Source organism: Callospermophilus lateralis, chromosome 3 (assembly GCF_048772815.1).
Source record: "Callospermophilus lateralis isolate mCalLat2 chromosome 3, mCalLat2.hap1, whole genome shotgun sequence".
In the NCBI taxonomy this organism is placed as follows: Eukaryota; Metazoa; Chordata; class Mammalia; order Rodentia; family Sciuridae; genus Callospermophilus; species Callospermophilus lateralis.
The window spans coordinates 78,070,557-78,090,475 of record NC_135307.1 but is presented as its reverse complement, the minus strand read 5'-3'; the positions used below and the strand labels follow the sequence as shown (position 1 = coordinate 78,090,475).

General features: G+C 32.8%; 1 protein-coding gene across 1 annotated transcript; it reads left to right on the top strand.

Moving 5' to 3' along the window:
* Positions 1-10,573: 10,573 nt before the first annotated feature.
* On the top strand, positions 10,574-11,527 carry LOC143641519 (olfactory receptor 4K2). The gene has a single exon (XM_077109024.1). The coding sequence runs from the start codon at positions 10,574-10,576 to the stop codon at positions 11,525-11,527; it is 954 nt and encodes a 317-aa protein (XP_076965139.1).
* Positions 11,528-19,919: the final 8,392 nt, after the last annotated feature.

The following is a 19,919-nucleotide window of genomic DNA, read 5'->3' as shown; positions in this document are numbered from 1 at the left end:
TGCACCAAGGACACTTGGACCTGATATTGTGTCTCTGTCCCAGTTCAGACCTTGGAATTTGATGGCTTTCCCACCTGCATTATCACACCAGATAGGACTCACTTGTATAAACTTATGAGAGCATCCTTGTCTCATACAACCCATAGAAACTGATACTGTCCTGTAATCACAGCCAGGTACACGGTGGTTCCAGTTCAGCCCTGAATCAAGGATCAGCTACTAGTAAATCCATATAAGAGCTACATCCCAGATAGAGGAACAGTCTCACAAAACATTTTATTGCAGCTCACTGAAGCAGTATTATACAACACTAAAGTTCATTACAGCTGACGAAGCTACATGGACACTATAATGCTGTGCCCACCTGAAATCAAAGTCAACATAAAATACTCAGCTGAAGTTCTTGGGCACAGGTCCTGAAGAAAGTTTTTTAAAATTTGAAACCACCCATTAACATCAATAGAGGCAACCAATTTATAATTATGTAAATATAAACATAGGGACACAAGAACCATAAAAAGCATGGTAACATGAGACCTGAAAGAACACAATAACCCTTAAAAATGGACCTCAAACTTTCTGAAAGTCCAAAACAAAAATAGAATCCTGAATAAAGTAAGGAAAAAGTATCCAGTTACATATAAGGAAGTCACCATTGCCCTAACAGTGGATTTTTCAGCAGAAACTTTAAATCCTAGGAGAGAGACGATTACTTAAAATCTTAAAATAAAACAAAAACAAAAGTAATAATATTAACCCAAAATACTATATCCAGAAATGCTATCCTTCTGAAGTAAAAAGGAAATAAAAATTTAAATGATAAGCAAAACCTAAGGGAATTCATCACTACCAGACAAATCTTAAAAGAAATTACAACAGAAGCAAAAGGAAAATAACTACCATCATACAGATATGCAAAAGTACAACAAATCACTAGTAAAGAAGATATAATAAAATGAAACAGAAAATAATTAAGCATTATCAGTACAGAAAATCACCAAACCACAAAGTTATGATTTGGATATGAGATGTCTCCCAAAAGGTCCCATTAATATAGATTAGATTATCAGCACTGTTACTTGATCCATCCTAGTGTGAATGAACTAAGTGGTTTGTAACTGTAGAAGGGTGGACCATAACTGGAGGAGGTGGGTCATGAGGGTGGGGTGGGAGGTTTGCCCTGGAAGGACGTATCTTCTCTATGTCCCTTTTGTTCTTTATTTCCTGACATTGCCTTGAGCTGAGAGGTTTCCTCCGCTGCGCTTTTGCCCCAAGAAATGCTGTTTCATCTTAGGCCCAGAGCAATGGAGTCAGCCATCTATGGACTGAGACCTCTAAAGCCATGATCCTCAAATAAACTTTTTCCTTCTCTAAGTCATTCTTGGCAGGTATTTTGATCAGAGCAATGAAAATCTAACTAAAACAGAAGCTGGTACTAAGAAATAGGGTCATTGCTATGACTAACCTGATCAAGTGGCTCAGAAGCCTTTGGAGCTGGTTTGCAGGAGGAATTTTGAAATGTTTAGAGATGCAGTCTGAATAGTTTTAGAATGTTCTAAGTGCAGCTTACTGGGGGATCTGGTAGTAGTTCAGAAAACCAGACTGCTGATAGTAACGTGGACTCTGCTCATGAGTTTTCGGAGGTAAATGAGAATTGGGAATTGGACTAGAGGCCACTTCTGGCAAAGAAGTGTACATTTTGCCCATGTTCTGAAACTGTATGAGATATAACTCAAAAGTGATGGGCTAATTAATCTTGTGGAGGATATTTCAAGGCAGCAAACATATTTAGTAAATGGCAAGGATCTTTCTGGCGGCCCTTAACAGAGCTTGAGGATTTTAAAAACTTGAAGTTTGGCCAGAAAAATGCTCCCTAAACTTGGGCCAATGAAAGTATGTTTGTTAAAGAGATTATAGTCACTGAAGAGATGCTAAATACTTTGAATAGAGACATTAGGAAAAATGCTTTGAGGACATCCAGGAAGTTGCAAGACCAATCCCACTGAAGACTCAAGCATATAGAAGGGAAATTTCCTTTGAGAATAGATTGTGGGGACACCTGCTAGCACATGGGTGTCTAGGAAGATTTTCATAATGCTGAGCCATGCAGGCATTCAGAGACCACTGCAATCACTATTCCAGGAGACTCATATTCTGCACAAGCTTGTGGCAGAACCTGATACGATCCATGTAGTGCTGGTTCATCAGAAATGCAGGATGCTTGAGTTAAGGGGTAAGGGAGTCTTCCACTGAAATTTGAAGGGAATATCTGGGAGATCAGGCAAAGTGTAGCAGGGTCAGCAGGCTTCCCCTGAGATGATGATGCATGAAGTTGTAAAGATGAAGCCAAATCTGGAATGAAGACCCCCAGGAATTAAGAGATGCCAGTGACATGGACAGTCTGCCAGGAAAAACTGCTAGCTGTGTAGACTGTCAGGCTAAAATACAGTGTATGTGAACTTCAAGAAGGCTAAGGGTTAGGGCTGCTCAAGCCCCTTGGACAGCACATTTTGCAGCATTGTATCCTAGGTTCTGTATGCAGTTTTAGGAGACTTGTTTTCCTAGCTAGGTTTTGGTATTTTTTTTCCCATTCCTTATTCTATGCCCCATTTTCTCTTTTGTAATGGGAATGTTTACTCTGTGCTACTTTATATTGTATATTTTTAATTTGCTTTTTATTCTTATAAGAGACTCAGGGAAGTCTCTTATAAGCCAAGAGTGTTCCCTGAGTCTCAGAGGAGAATTTGAACTTGGACTGTCAGGCAATGCTGACATAGTTAAGATTATGGGATTCTTAGAGATTAACTAACTGCATTTTTCATTGTGAGAAACACAAGAGCTTTGGAAGACTAGGGACAGAATGTTGTGGTTTGGACATGAGGTTTCCACCAAAAAATCCCATTACTACAGAAATTTTCTTAGGTAAAATGATTGGAATGTGATACTTATAACCTAACCAGTCCATCTTGGCTTGAATGGACTGACTGGGTAGTAACTTTAAACAAGTGGGGCATGGCTGGAGAAGTTGGGTCATTGGGAGGTGTGCTTTACAAAGGCGTATCTTCTCCATGGCCTTTCCTCTCTTTTTGCTTCTTGACCACACCATAAGCTGAGCAGCTTCCCTTGGTTGGACTCTTTCCCCATGATGTGCTGCTTCCACTTGGGCCCAGAGAGATGGAGTTAGTCATCTATGGACAAGGCCTCTGAAACCATGAACCCTAAATAAACTTTTCCCTCTCACCCTTATTCTTGTCAGATATTTTGGTTATAGCAATGAAAATCTAACTAAAACAAAAAAGATAAGGAACAAGAGAGAGAGAAAGGAACAAAGGATATACAAAACAGCCAGAAAAAAATGAACAAAATGGTAGGAGTATGTATTTACTGATAACAACCTTTGGTCAAATTGGTTATAGCTTTCAAATGAACAATTTAGATAGTACAAATTGGTAAAAAAATGACCCACAGATATGCTACCTATAAGAAGCTGACTTACCCAGTAGACACACAAAGGAATAGGAAAAGATATATCATGGAGATAGAAGCCAAAGTAAGAAGTTATACCTGGAGCACATAAAATAGACTTTAAGTAAAAATTACAAAAGAAAGAAATTAACTATATAATGATAAAGGAATCAATTCAACAATAAAAATAAAATTGAAATGTTAAAGCACTGAATTGTGTGAAGCAAACATTATTAGATTTAAAGTGAGATGAATTACAATATTTCATCACTTCATTTTCAGCAATGGACATATCATCTAGGTAAAAAAATAACAAATAACTAATTGAATTAGACTATCCATAGACCAAATGGACTTAACAGATATTTACAGACTATTTCATCCAATGACTGAGCACAAACATCCTCCAGAATTCTTTTTATTACAAAACAGTTCTCAACAATTTTTAAAAATTGAAATTATATATACCATGTATCTTCTCTGACTACAATGGAAAATCATAGCAAGAAGGACTTAGAAATTGGGCTGGGGATGTGGCTCAAGTGGTAGCGCACTTGCCTGGCATGCGTGCGGCCCGGGTTCAATCCTCAGCATCACATACAAACAAAGATGTTGTGTCCACCGATAACTAAAAAATAAATATTAAAAAATTTTTTTTTCTCTCTCTCTCTCTAAAAAAATATTAAAAAAGAAGGACTTAGAAATTATGCAAATATGTGGAATTCAAACAAGCTGCTTTTGAACAATCAATGGGATCAATGAAGAAACCAAAGGGATATTTGAAAAATTCTTGAAACAAATGAAGATTGAATCATGAAATGCCAAAACATAATAGATACATAAAAAGCAGTAATAAGGGAAGTTTGTGGCAATAGTTGTCTATGTAAAAAAAAGTTTTTATACCAATAACCAAAGGAACTAGAAATTCAAGAAAAGACCAAACTTACAATTAGTAGAAGGAAAAAAGTAGAATGATCAGAGGAGAAATAAATAATATAGAGACAAAAATACTAGAAAAATTAAATGAAATGAAGAGTTGGGTCTTTGAAATAAAATCTGAGATTAAAAAAGAGACATTGCAACAGACACAACATAAATATACAAAATTCCTAGCGACAATTATGAACAACTAACAATATGTCAATGAACTGCAAAATCTATAAGGAATACATAAATTTATGGATATATTTGAGCTAGTCATACTGAACCATGAAAACATGAAAAACCTGAAAAGACCAATGATGAGTAATAATATTGAATCAGTTATTTAAACATTCTTAACAAAGAAAAACCAAGGGCTTCACTGATGAGTTATACCAATTTATGAGAACCAATATTTATGAGAACCGATATCTCAAAATATTTTTTAAAATTAAAAGGGTGGGAATTTCTTCAAACTTTTTGCAACTTCAGCATAACTGCAATGCCAAAACCAGATAAGGACATAACCAAAAAAAGAAAACTACAAATCAATTTTTTCATCAATATTTCTATAGATGCAGAAAATCTCAACAAATGCTAATAATCCAAATCCAAAAAACATCAGGAGCTGTAATACCATAATCAAGTAGAATGTATCTTAGGGACACAAGGATGGTTCATTATGTGCAAATCAACAAGTGAACATCTCAAAAAACTAATAAAACTGCCATGTGATCTCCCTATCCCAAAACTGTGTGTATATACAAAGAAAATGAAACCAGTATTCCAAATACCCTCTAATATTTATCACATCACTTATTCATAATAGCCCAGATATGAAAGCAACTGAGATATCCACTGAAATAAATGGGCAATGAAAATGTGGTATAAATGCAGAATAAAATATTCTTCAACCATAAATAGAAATAAATCCTATATTTGCAGCAGAATGGAGGGATCTGTGAACATTTATGTACAAGGCTAGTCATAGAAAAGCAAATATGGGATGTTTTTACTCATGTGATAGCTAAAACAGTTGTTCCCAAAGTAGAAACTATTAGAATTCCTATATGCTAGGAAGTACATCGGGCGTAGTGGGAGGACTGATGACAGTTGAAAACTAGTTATATAGGAAGAATAAGTTTTAGTGTTCTACAGCACACCAGGGTGACTGTAGGCCACATCAATTTATTACATATTTTATAAAGAAACTAGTGAGAGCAATCTGTAGATTCTGGGCACAGAGAAACAATAAAAGCTTAGGAAGACAGGAAATGTTACTCTCACTTAATTGTTACATTGTATGTATGTGTCAAGTTATCACACTGTATCCCATAAATAGTATAATTATGATATTAATAAAAATATTTCTTCACACAAGAGAAAAATTTATGAGTTAAATGATGCCAAGAAAATGTAGTTTTTAAATTTTAACAGCTATCACCAAGTTTTGAGATTTGTTTTTCATTATCAAGAAAATTGGTTTTCATGGATTTATTTATTTCCATTAGATATTAGTTTATTCTAGGTTGTTTTGTAATTTCCCCAGCTTATTGAACCTTTCTCATCAATTTAGAGGAGTTCTTTAAACTTTATGGGTATGAAAATTTTTTTGTCATATATATTACAAATATTTTCTTATCCATATTTACTTTGATTTGGCATGTGATTTCTTTTTAAATAACATTAAACAACTTATGTGTCAACTCTATTGCGGAATAGCTTACATTTATGTAAAATATATAATTTGAATAATTTTGACATATATACAAGGTTGTGTGTCCATTACCACCATCATATTATCATGTGTTTGTATTTCCCCAAAAGGTTTCTCATGTTCCTTTACCATAATTCCCTCACCATCTCCTGCTACCTTAACCCTGGAAAACTACTGCTCTCCTTTGGTAATTGTAGCTTTTCCTTTCCAAAAAATTCAAATAAATTTAACTACAAAGTATACAGTCATTTTTGTCCGGCTACTTTCATTTTGCCTAGTATGTCTCAAGTAGGAGTGAATTTTGCCTTCCAGGGAACATTTGGCAACAGTTGAAAACTTTTTTGATTATTAATGTTACCTCCTAGAGCTACACTCAGGCTAGACTATACAGCAAACACTTGAAGTCCACTTACCAGGGATATAGGTTTGATTCAGAGTCATCTTTGAAGGAAAATAGAAGAAAGTTTTATGTTTCAAATTTCCATCTTTGGAAAACTGCACCCGCAAAACTTTTATAAGACAGCAAAGTGAAGCAAAAGTTATGAAATATACATACAGAGATTTAGTTAGCCTGTGGTAGATAGAGATCATGTCAGTAGTTCAGACCAGGGCATGGGTATAGTTTCTATTATCAGCTTCCTTGCCATCCCTCAGGCAAGACGAGTAGGCTGCTTTCAATAGGAGGGAGTAGTTCTTAACTTTAGAGGTGCCCTTAATTTCATAGGGAGTTTGCTTTATCATGACTTAGGGTTTTTTTTTTTTTCCCAGGGGTAGGGGGTGATGCTGTTGGCACCTGATGAGTAGTGTGATCCTGTCATTTTATAATGCAGAGGATAATCCTATAGAATAAGCATTTTTTTTTTTGCTTCAAAATGGTAGTAGTGAGAATGAGAAACCTTGATTAGCATACAACTTTTGAGTTTTTATCATATTCTGGTTCATATATTTTTTATTAGCTCAGTAATATTTTATCATATGAGTATATGACAATCTAACCATGAGCTGATGGTCATTTTTATTGTTTCTTCTACTTTTGAATTATTAAGGACAAAATTCATGTTTTTTTTTTTTTTTTGTTGTTGTTGTTGTTGTTTTTTTTTTTTTGGTTAAATGCCCAAGAGAGCTTTTACTGTGTTATATGGTGGTGTATGTTTCACTTTATGTAAGTTGCCAAGTCAAATTTCAAAAATGACTGTTCCATTTTGATTTTTGCCAACAGTGCATGATTTTTTGTTGCATTCTTGATACAAGTATTTTCTTCCCATCAGTGACATACTTTGTTCATTTACTTAACAGTATCTTTAAAAGAGCAGAAATTTTAACTTTTGATTCAGCATATTTTTAATTTTTTAATGCTTTATCTTTTAGAAACTTTTGCCTAACTTTAGGCAACAGAGATTTTCTCCTGTTTTATTCTAGGGCTTTTGTGGTTTTATCTCTAATATTTAGATCTATATCCATCTGACATTGATTTTTATATAAGATTTGGGTGAAGACTGAGGGGTTTATTTTTGTTTATAATTATCTAATTATTCCTACGTTATTTGTTGAGAGGCCAGGCCTCACTGGCAGCTTTGCTAAAAATCTGACCATGTGTATATTTTCTTCTGACCATTCTGTTCCATTTATCTACTTTTCTCTTGGGCAAATGCCAGGCTATATTGATGACTACTGCTTTATATTAAATGTTGAAGTAGACAGCAAAAGTCTAACAGATTTGTTCTTCTAACAAATTGCTTTGGTGATTTTAGGTCTTTTGTAATTTCTTGTAAACATTATTCAGAAAGATATAGTATTATATCTCTATCTATAACTATATCTTTATCTTTATCTATATCTTTATCTTTACTTCTATAAAGTGCCTGTAAGGAAATGGATGGACATGAAATTCACTGTATAGAACAACAAGGAAGTAACTGAAATCTTAACAATATTCTTTCTTACTTTTCTTTCTTTCTTTCTTTCTTTATTTTATTTTATTTATTTATTTTTTTTTGGTGATGAGGGTAGAGAGTGGTACGGGGATTAAAATCAGGGGCACTCAACCACTGAGTCACATCCCCAGCCCTATTTTGTATTGTATTTAGAGACAGTTGCTTAGGACCTGGCTTCTGCTGAGGTTGGCTTTGAACTCGTGATTCTCATGTCTCAGCCTCCCAAGCCACTGGGATTACAGATGTGCACCACTGTACCCCACTAATATTATATCTTTCTAATCACAAACCAACTGTCCCCTATCCCCAATTTCTCTGTGCATTGATTCTGTCTATCCTGGGATCTAGCAGGTGGAGAAGAACAATGCTAGAGCTTCACATAAACTCTGAAGATCTCTGCTTGGGTGTGGCATGTAATGCTTCTCTTCACATTGTGCTCAATAAAGTCCTATGTCCAGTGCCCTCTAAATAAAGTGGGAGCTATGCTCCTCCCACAGAGCAGGAGTATCTATGAAGGAATGGACTATAAACAAAAAGGTAGCCCGTTTTGATTTTAAAATATGCAATGTACCACATTGACAATAATGTGACAATAATTTGATTGGTACTAGTTTATAAGTAAAATTATTCATAATGGTAATAACTTATAATTCTCATTTTATTAGTCAAAATCTCATTTGTATTACTAAAACCTTAGTCAAATTTAACTTCTATTTTATTTAATAATCCTCTGCCTTTAATTTCTTCTTTCTCAGAACTATCTGGATTAATCCTTACAAATTGTTATAACTGCCTAAGTTTTTATGGTGACTCCTTCTTGTCTTTTATATCAAGTTATAAATTATAATGGTGTTATTGTTCTTCCCTCCTCTAACTACATGTCTTACTTCACTACAAATAAGTTGCACTAGTTTTCTCCTCATGCATGTTTTTCTTCCGCCAATCACAAGTTTAGGTTTCATTCTAGGCCATGTTCATGACAACTCTTCTGCAAGGACACTTATCTTGATTTATTCAGCACTTTGTGAGTTTCAGTTAAAGTCCAGTTCACACATGATCCCTGAGAACTGGTGGCATGTGAGATTTGTTTAACTGTACCCAATTGTTTTATTTATGAGTATTAAATATCTCCAAAGAATTAAGTTGCTTAAGCAGAGGTGAATGCTTTGGGAATTTATTCTTTATTGTGTATAGTACAGGGCTAGATAACCAAGGTCTCTATTTAAATTAGTCAGTTTGGTATTTACGACTGCCTTTTGAAATGATGCCTTTACCAATTTCCTTTCCTGGAATCTCTCAGGTCCAGGTTAAAAAAAAAAAAATCATTGTAAATTCCCAAGAGGTTCTTGAAGTATCTTTCTATTGTGAAATCACTAATACCATCTTTGTTGTTTAATAAATCCCATTGCAAGATGATTTCTTGGTCAAATCCCAAGTCCCTGCAACATGCATTTTATCTACAGCTGCTACATGATGAGTGATTCTAATAGGTCACTTATTCATGCTTAAAAAGCACCTCCTATGGTCTCTGTCAGAAGCCTACTTAACACTGAATAATCTGAAGTTCTGATGCTGTAGACCTGGTAAGTAAAAGTGTTTTGTAAGTGAGACTAAATGCTTTACATTTCCAATTATGTCAACTAACTCCCATTCTGTGGAGCTGAGATCAATAAAATATTTTGCATATGTTTGCACATACCACAACTCAAGCAGGGATGAGACAATAGAGATTGATGCTTAAGCTTTATCTCCTAAAAGTAATGCGATATATACTTTAGAAGATAAGGGTAAAGATTTAAGTAATGGAATTGCAAATATTTGTAGGAAGACCAGACTCATACTTTAGGAAAAAGAAATTGTGACTAAAAGAAGTTAAATGTCTTTTCTTTGGCTGTATGACTATATTGTAGTAAACTTGGTAGTCCATTTTCTTCCATGAGTTTGAGCAAAACTAATTTTCTTTTTGTTTCTCCTGGTACCAAGCAAGAAACTTTTATCTGTAAATGTGTTAACAGTTCTCTAGAATTCTAATTTACCACTGTGTTGCTTAAGAGTTTCTACATATATTCTAACTTTTATAGTTTTTTATCAAGAACATATTTATGGATGAATTATATATAATGAAACATTGTGTAATGTGTGTATCTCTCTGTGTTTTAAATACATTGTCAGCATACAGTAGATGTTTACAAAATGTTAACTATTATTATTAGGATTATGTGGATGAATAGATGGAAAAATACATGGAGAGATTTGTTCATGATGATATTTCCATTTGATTGCTATGTAGTACCAAAAAAAGAGAATGCCATTTTCAATATATATGATTTAAGAGGTATTTTACTATATCTCTAATGTTCTATAATTTTCTTGTAAACCAATTTACCAAATGAGAGAGATGAAAAAAATAGTAAGGATAAGTTTTTATAGAATAAAGATCTGTGAAAGTAGATGCTTAGAAATGAGGCTTTTGCTTCAATTAAATCACACTTTCTCTTATTTTTTTAAAATAGGCTTCTACCTATCCATCAAGACAATGGAAGTGGTCAATAAGTCCACTGTGTCTGAATTTGTTTTGCTGGGACTGTCTAATTCCTTGGCACTACAGATGTTTTTCTTTATGGCATTTTCATTGCTTTACGTGGCAACAATGGTGGGTAACAGCCTTCTAGTCATCACAGTTATTGCTGACTCTCACCTGCACTCACCCATGTATTTCCTGCTTACCAATCTTTCCATCATCGATATGTCTCTTGCTTCCTTTGCCACCCCCAAGATGATTACAGACTACCTCACTGGCCACAAAACCATCTCATTTGATGGCTGTATTACCCAAATATTCTTCCTACATCTTTTCACTGGTACTGAGATTATTTTATTAATGGCTATGTCCTTTGACAGATATATTGCGATTTGTAAGCCCCTGCACTATGCTTCAATTGTTAGTCCCCAGGTGTGTGTTGCCCTTGTGGTAGCTTCTTGGACTGTGGGAATCGTGCATTCCATGAGCCAGGTCATATTTGCCCTCACGTTACCATTCTGTGGTCCCAATGAGGTGGACAGCTTTTTCTGTGACCTCCCAGTGGTATTCCAGCTGGCTTGTGTGGACACTTATGTTTTGGGCCTTTTCATGATCTCAACAAGTGGCATCATTGCTCTTTCCTGCTTTATTCTTTTATTTAATTCCTATGTTATTGTCCTGGTTACTATCAAGCAGCATTCTTCCAGAGGATCATCTAAGGCTCTTTCTACCTGTACAGCTCACTTCATTGTTGTCTTCATGTTCTTTGGGCCATGCATTTTTATCTATATGTGGCCACAAAACAGCTTTCTGATAGAGAAGGTCCTGTCTGTGTTTTATACCATCTTTACTCCCATTATGAACCCAGTGATCTATTCTTTGAGGAATCAAGAAGTAAAGACAGCCCTGAAGAAACTGAAGAATAGATTTCTGAATTCCAACAAGGCAACTCCTTCCTGTCATTTTTAGTTTTAACACCCTAGGCATTAAATGCCCTTGTTTTTTGTGACACATGGCACTGGTAACAATGAAGTTCTAGGCTCTTGTTTCTTCATTTCTTGGCACATTTAAAGTTGCCAAGAACTTTTGAGATCAGAGCAATTTTAAAACTGTAATCCTATGTATGCTCAAAATACATTTGAAAATTCAGAAAAGCAAGTTAATGGAAGTAATTAGCTCCAGGGAAAAAAAAGACTACAAAAATATTAGGAGTGACTTCTTTAGTCAAGACATTCCATATTAATAATCAATTCACTGGAAAAGAGGAACAAACATATGAAGGGGAAATAGAGATTGAAGGCAAAGTAGAGTTAATGAAAATTACATATAATTAGCAACTGAGTTACTAAGAGTTACCCCTGAAGAATAATACATTAACAAGATTTCTGTGACCCATAAGTATTCCTAATTGCTGGAAATGAGTTTCTTCCTAAAAAGCAATAATTTCATATATATATATATATATATATATATATATATATATGAGAAACAGTGACTCAGGAATATATCTATATCTATAGCTATAGATATAGATATTTATATAGAGATACATAGTATATATCTATATTTATATATGATATATACTAAAGTGACTCAGGGATCTATATATCTATATATCACATTAAAACTAATTGTGATCTTTTTTCATTAAATAAAACTTTGGATACATTTTATTATAGATACTGATGAGATGAAAATAAACATGACATAAGTGTAAAGACTCCGTAACCATATTTAGTTAATGAAAAAAGTAGTATTGCCATGATACCTCCTTCTGATCCTGCAGAATGTATAGGGAAGTTAAAGAATTCTGCAAATCAGAAAACATTATGAAATGAGTTGCAAAACTATATACTATGTTTCATATAGGAACCATGGAAATAATGCATTGGAAGTTAAAATTATAATGACATTTAAAAATATAATTTTGACAATAATTCAATTCATGGAGAATATATGTTTTAATTTTAAAGTATTATATTGTTTACATTGTGGCCAAAGAACATTTTTGTTTTAATATTTGTATAAAATTAATTTATACTTAGTAAAATACTGTCAATGTAATAAGCATGGTTTTGTATAAAATAGATTTTGTTACTGTTTTAAATAATAGCTTTCAGGTATACAAAGTATCACTATCACCTGCTGATAGTTACTCAAATTGCAAGTATTGAAATACATGGTAAATACTGTGATTCTCCTTTATGTTTTGTTCTGAAAAATATCTTATTTAAGTGATGGTAAATCCACTATTGTTTAGAAGTTATTTAACAAAATTCATTAAAAACAGTGTCAAATATATTATCCAACTTGTATTCATAAAAAGAAAGAAATGTGGTTACCATAGTATTTGATACATGTCAAGTTGCTTTTCTTTTCCTGTAATGATTGATTAAATGGAAATAACCAAGAATTATGTGATTCTTATTATATTAATTATAGTAATTACTATTTTGAGAGATAAATGTAAAAACGTAAGTTCCTAACTTATCATTTTAAGCCAAATATAAGTGTAATGTGTTCTGCTTTCATTCGTATGTTTTTTCATTAATGTATTAAATAAGAAAATTTAGTTTAAAGTGCATGTTATTGTGCTTAAGACAGGCAATTTTGAAGTAATTGGACAAAAATATCTACAGTACTAATATGAATATAAAACATATTTATATTAGCAAAATAATAACATCACTCCATTTGAAATGGGAATGTGAATGGATCAGTTTAGACTGTGGATGTAACTTATCTTTGGTTGTAGTTGTATGTACAAATACACTTATATGCTCTTATTTACATAGAACAGTTTAGCTGGTGTTTTAGCAATATCCCTAATAATTCTTTCATATAACATACTAATTTGTCCAGGGAATGTTTTTAAAGCCTGTTTTTCTACAATATAAAACTGCAGAATCTTTTGAAAGGATGCTATCAAGATTTGGTGCTTATGTGAGAATTCTAAAACTCCAGAATATTTGCCAAAACTCTAAAAGGTGTAATTGATCAGCAGACAACTCTAGAAGGCAAATCAATAATTAAGTTGAACAGCTGGATTGCTAATAAGACTCTAGCTGAGAATGAAAAGCACTGCAGACAGTCTATGGATGACTTCCATGTATAAAAGGAATTACCTACCAACTTCCCTGGAGGATCAGCATGAAGAGTAGCATCAAAGATATTGTTGCATATTTTTACATAAATGCACAGAATCATAAATAGGACCTATGGTGGACTATTTTATCACTAGTCTCCTCAACAAGCTACTAGTACTCCTTTACAAACAGTAAGCACTGTGACATGGATATAGACTCCTTGAGCAATGGTAAGAATGGTACCATTTACTGTGGTAGTATCCAAAGTCAGAAACAATGCTTTGCAGAACACGCTAGATGAACAGAAACCACCCAACCTAAACATGCCAGGTCAAGAATAATTGTAAATGAACAATTTCCAATAACACAATCAAGGGTGTGTGGTGATGTAGAGGATACATAAGGATATAAACAGGAAACCAGTAGGTAGAGGAAGAGAATCAGGGGAAGGAAGACAGGGAGGGAAAGGGGAGGCAATGAAAATTAAGTTGACAAAATTATGTTATGTGCAGATGTGAATACATCATGATGGATCCCAGTACTATGCATAATAGTTATATACCAAATGTTTTTAAAATAATATTATGTTGATAAACAACTTTATTTCCTTTTACATGTTTGGGAAGACATGAAACTTGGTAATTCTGAACTTATGAGTTTTTTTTTTTTTAATTAAAAAGCCAATTGTAAAAGTCTTATAAAAGTCTTATGAACAGAATAATGAAATGCAGGTGGAAAAATCTATTAAAAATGAGGTATAGGTGAAAAACAACAACATATAAATTGTAATATGTGAGGGAATTGGCTATATGTAGTGACAATAAAACAGTAAATTATGTTAATTTCTAAAAACATTTGAGGATAATTTTAGAAAACTATATAGTTCAATATGAGGTTATGTGAAGCTTAAATTTTATATGTCTTTTTTAATGGGTTTCTCCAAGACCCTGGAATGTATTTAACAATGTTCTATTAACAATTTGGATTTTCTTTCTTTGAGGAGCTCTCATCAAATTATTTAAGATTTATGTTCTCCAGAATCTGCATTCACCCTGATGCAGGTGTAAAAACTTCAGACTTTGGTGTCTTTTTTACCAGTGTTTTTACCAGTTGTGTTGTTTATGATATAAACTTAGGCAAGATACTTCTCTTTTTTTGTTTGTTTTAAATTAATTTTTAAAATTTATATGTGACAGTGGAATGCATTACAATTTTTATTACACATATAGAGTACAATTTTTCATATCTCTGGTTGTATTCAAAGTATATTCACACCAATTCATGTCTTCATACATGTACTTTGTATAATAATATCCATCACATTCCACTATCATTTATAACCCCCTGCCCCCTCCTTCCCTTCCAACCCCTCTGCACTATCTAGAGTTTGTCTATTCCTCCCATGCTCCTTCTCCCTACCCCATTATGAATCAGCCTCCTTCTTTCAGAGAAAACATTCGGCATTTGGTTTTTTGGGATTCGCTAATTTCACTTAGCATTATCTTCTTTAACTCCATTCATTTACCTGCAAATGCCATGATTTTATTCTCTTTTTTTTTTGCAGAGTAATATTCCATATGCCACATTTTTTTATCCATTCATCTATTGAAGAGCATCTAGATTAGTTCCACAGTTTATCTATTCTGAATTGTCTCTACATCTGTACAAGGCAATTATAATGGTACCAACAGTGTAGAGTTGTTTTGGGAAAAAAAGAGGTAAATCATATAAATCATATAGTTGAGTTTTTGTTATATCATTCTGGTGATTAAGGCTAGTTACAACCTTTACTTAACCTTTTATATTTTCTTGAGCTAATAATTGACTTTAATTGAAAATTTAAAATATTTATCTATGTGTACATAAAATTAATGTGCATATAATTTAATTTGGAAAATTAAAGTGACTTTTGGAAAATTTCATTGATTCTTTTTTAATCTTTTAGAAACATTTTTCTCTCTTCACAATTTTGGTGACTCAAGGGAAATTTTAAAATGCTGTCTAATCATTATGCTATTGCTGCTTTACAATGAAAAATTACTGAATTGGTACATTGGTTTACATTGGATTTTCATTATAATTTTTAAAAAATAAAAATGATATTTAACATTCATATTATTAATCTGAAGAGACAGTCAGATGGATAAATTAGATAGGTAGAATCTTGAGTGATATGAATTGTCTCAGATTAAGAGTTTTTCTTCATTAGCAAAGGCTTAGCATAGTGTGATCTCTGAACTCTATTGCCAAAAGAAAATTCTTAGAAAGATGATAATATTTAAGCATGCTCAGACTCCTTATAATGGTGTTTTCAAAGATGATTTTTTTAAAAAGTGAAACCTTACTTTTTAAATGAGCTTTTATAAAAAAATGAAGTTGAAAAGAGGGTTAGAATAACTTCATTCCTTGTTTTATTTCTAACACTATTTTACATGATAATTTTTAGATGAACATATCTAGATTGAAAAACAGGGAGAAGAAATCAGTCACAGAAAACTAAAATGTGAACTTCTTGCAGGTACTCTCAGACACAGTATATGAAGCAGATTTAATATAGTGCAATAAATATTTTCAAGATCACTAAAGGAGTTACAATCTCCTAAGCAATTTGCAAGTCTTTCAGTTTTCATACTTCTGTTGTGATGATTAATTTTGTAAAGATCACAAGTCATTTTTGTTGTGCATTATTTTTTAATGCTCTCAGTTATACTTGTAAGTAAATAAACACAAGTTGTCCTGAAGTTAGTAACACCAACACCCAAATAAGATTAGAAATGTGACTTGGAGCATGGGTTAATGTGTTCTTTCTGTACTGTTGCACATATGATACAACTGACATTTAACTTTTTAATTATGATTGTTTGTAAAACAAACCAAAATTCAAATAAATCTCAACATCTAACATATTAGAATATTTTGTTTGCCTTTTTATTTCCTCATATTGCCAACATAGGGAGAAGATGTGTACCATTTACATTTATAATCATCTTTAAAACTTATTTTTTTATTAAAGAATATATTTTAGGCCTAGCACTTTCAGTTTATCTCCACATTGACATTTTTATGACTGCTAATTTAGAGTCTGTTGTTAATTTACCTTTGTTCTTTACCTTTTAATTTTACTAGGTCTCTGAAGACATCACCAAAAGCTGGATTTCCCTCTTTTTTCACCACCTATCAAAGAAAATTTAAAGGAGAAAATGTTTTAGAGACTGAGACTAGAAATAGTATTTCAATTATTCATTTATTTTTACATAATTATTATCTATATCTAATATTTTATTCTTGTCGGAGTATAATTATTTTGGTTGGCACTCAGTAAAAAAATGTGTATGAAACAGATTTAATATAGTGCAATGAATGCTTAAAAGATTTCTAGAGGAATTAAAAGAACAGGAATTGGGGTACTACTGAAACCATATAGAACTCCAGAGTAGGCCCCAGTAATGTGATCTTAAGGTCAAAAAGCCTCAGTGCCTTTGCCGCAGCCTCACTGCCTTCAATACCCCTGGATCTGGTGAGCCATTGCTGCTTTCCCCCCACTTTGAACCATGTTGTGCACCGGCAGCTATTATACAGTAGATGCCCTCTGCTTCACCACTTGCTGCATTCTGAATTCATGGTGGGACCTAAAATTGGTGAAACCTGATTTGCATAGGGAATATTGGCTGAAAAAAAAGCAGTTTGGCAGATCTCATGCAATAGGAAACTTATTAAAGGACAGAGGATGGGAAATTGAATCAATCAATAGCCATCACAATATTTATTTTTCATTTATATGATTTTTATTGTGGAGCAAATCCAAGGTAAAGAAAAACACACAGAAATTTGTAACTTAATCAAATGTTGTAAGGTGAACATCTTTATACTTACATCTCAGGTCATAAAATAGGATTTTTCCTTTCACCCCTTGTATTTGTCCTTCTCAATCACAACTTTGTGTTTCCTTTCAAAATTATCCACTACTCTGACTTAGTAATAACTTATTTGCATTTTATAAGTTTTATAAATGCATATATATTCAAGTCTACATTCTGAGATACTCTAATCTCAACCACTTCTTATTTTAATCTGGAATTTTCCTATTACCTTCTCTTTCATTTCTGTAAATACATCTTTTGAAAAAAACCTGAAGTAGTAGGAACTGAATTGGAGCAAATTATATGTCATGATTGTACAATTATATGAAAATGAACCCCAATATTATGTTTAATAATACATTAATAACTTTTATAAAGCTGATTCACTCACCCTTCAGTGTCTCCCATGATCTGGAATATACTGATTGAATGTTCAAGTACAGTTTGACATATACTTCTTTCATCTATGTTTTCTGAAAATTGAAAATCCAGGACTTAATCATACTCAGTTGGAAACTTTTGAAGATCTTGCTATCTTGCTGTCTCTTTTGGAATGACAATGGTGGCTAAAGCCTATGGTTGATAGTAATTTTTATTGTCTGAAATCTGTACTCTAATCCCCATAAATGCTTATTGATCATATTCTCTGGAATTTGGCTCGTTGATAACAATTTCTCTAGTTCCTTATGATTTAAAGTCAGTTTTGCTGAAAATTTCTTGGCTATCATTTTCTTTCTTGGCTTTCATTTTATTTTTTATTACTTGAATTTAAATTATAATTCTACATGAAAATTTTTCTGAAGCCAGCAAAGCTCATAATTTTCCTTATTGATGCTAGACCTCTAAAATATTAGGAGTTTGGTACTGATATTTACTTTTTGGAGGAGGGCATTAATATCCTCTTCTGGTATTTATATGGATATTATCTCTGATGTGTTTAGATGTGATTTTATTGCATCCATGTGGTTTTGAAAACTTTACCCTTCTGAATTTCCTTTAAAAATGTTAAATTCTATTTAAATAAAATTATTCTTCAAGAATAAACCCCACTTAAACATTTTTAATATACCTATTTAACTTTTCTATTTTTTTTTTTTTGAGAAAGTTACAGCTTTTTACATCTCTCGTTATCAAATGAATTAGAATCCCTACTTGCATCCTGCAGTACTTTAGGATCTGACCTCTTCATCTCTCATTTCACATACGGTGATAAAGAATTCTGTGCTGAGAAAACAAAAAACAACTATGGCCCTCTAAAGTGAAATGGCTTCCTTGCCTCAAGAGAAAAGAAAGACAAGATACAAATATTACTGGGAAAAAAATACAAAAATGAAAGATCAAATTTGACTTTTATGTTGGTTTGTTTCACCCAAAACTCATTAGTAAATTACATAACCAAAAAGAAAACAAAAACAAAAACCCTGAACTAGATAATCTCTCCCTTGCCTGTTGCTATTATTGAGCAATTAGATAAGAGTCTGCTCACACCACAGTTCTCTTGGACTGATGATTCAGATCCTAGCTCATTAGCAGTAAAAATATTTCACAACGAAAGTAACTTTTAAATATTGAATCTGATGAATGTTCTAACCTAATTGATTTTCACTCCTAAAAATGCCTGCTTCATGAGGGAAAGTGCAGTCAACACTTGGTTATGCCACAAGGTCTTCAACTTTTCTATGGGTACATTTAAAAAGTCTTCCAAGGACTGTATAGATTCTTTCAGGACAAGATGCTGTTTAATTCATGTTCTCAGTTACTTACAGATCAACTAGACCTCCAAAAATTGTTTTAGAAAAAGAGTGCAAAGATTCATGTGAAGGCTACTGCATTCCCATATTAAAGACTGTATACCTTTTCCAGGAACTCATGCAGCATTTACAAAAACATGATTAACGTAGGTAATCTATAAAGTCTGATGAAGACTAGAAATAATTATATATTATCTAATTACATTGCCATAAAAATATAAAATGATAAGTATCTTTTTATCATTTTATCCCTAAAAGTAGAATTCTACATCTTTGGAAAAAAGAAAAAAAACTTGATAATTAAACCATGAGCCAAACAAGTTAATAATGGCGATAACAGCATTTAAAACTCAGTTACACAAATATAATGCATATCAAAAGTTGTGAGGAAAATTTATAATCACAACCATCTCTGTTGACTATGAGAAAAGAACATTAAGCTTGGTGTTAAATATAAAAATTAGGAAAATGTTAGTAAAGAGGATTAAAGGAATAGAAGGATAAAAATAATAAAGAGGAGAAAATGATAAAATTTTATCCAGGTCTCTTTGGATCTATCTTAAGCTTAAGATCAAAACCCAATGAGGATATTGGGAAAAGGGTGGTGTATGTACCATTTTGTTTTGAATAGAGCATATGCTTAGAATTTGATGAGGGAAGCTGA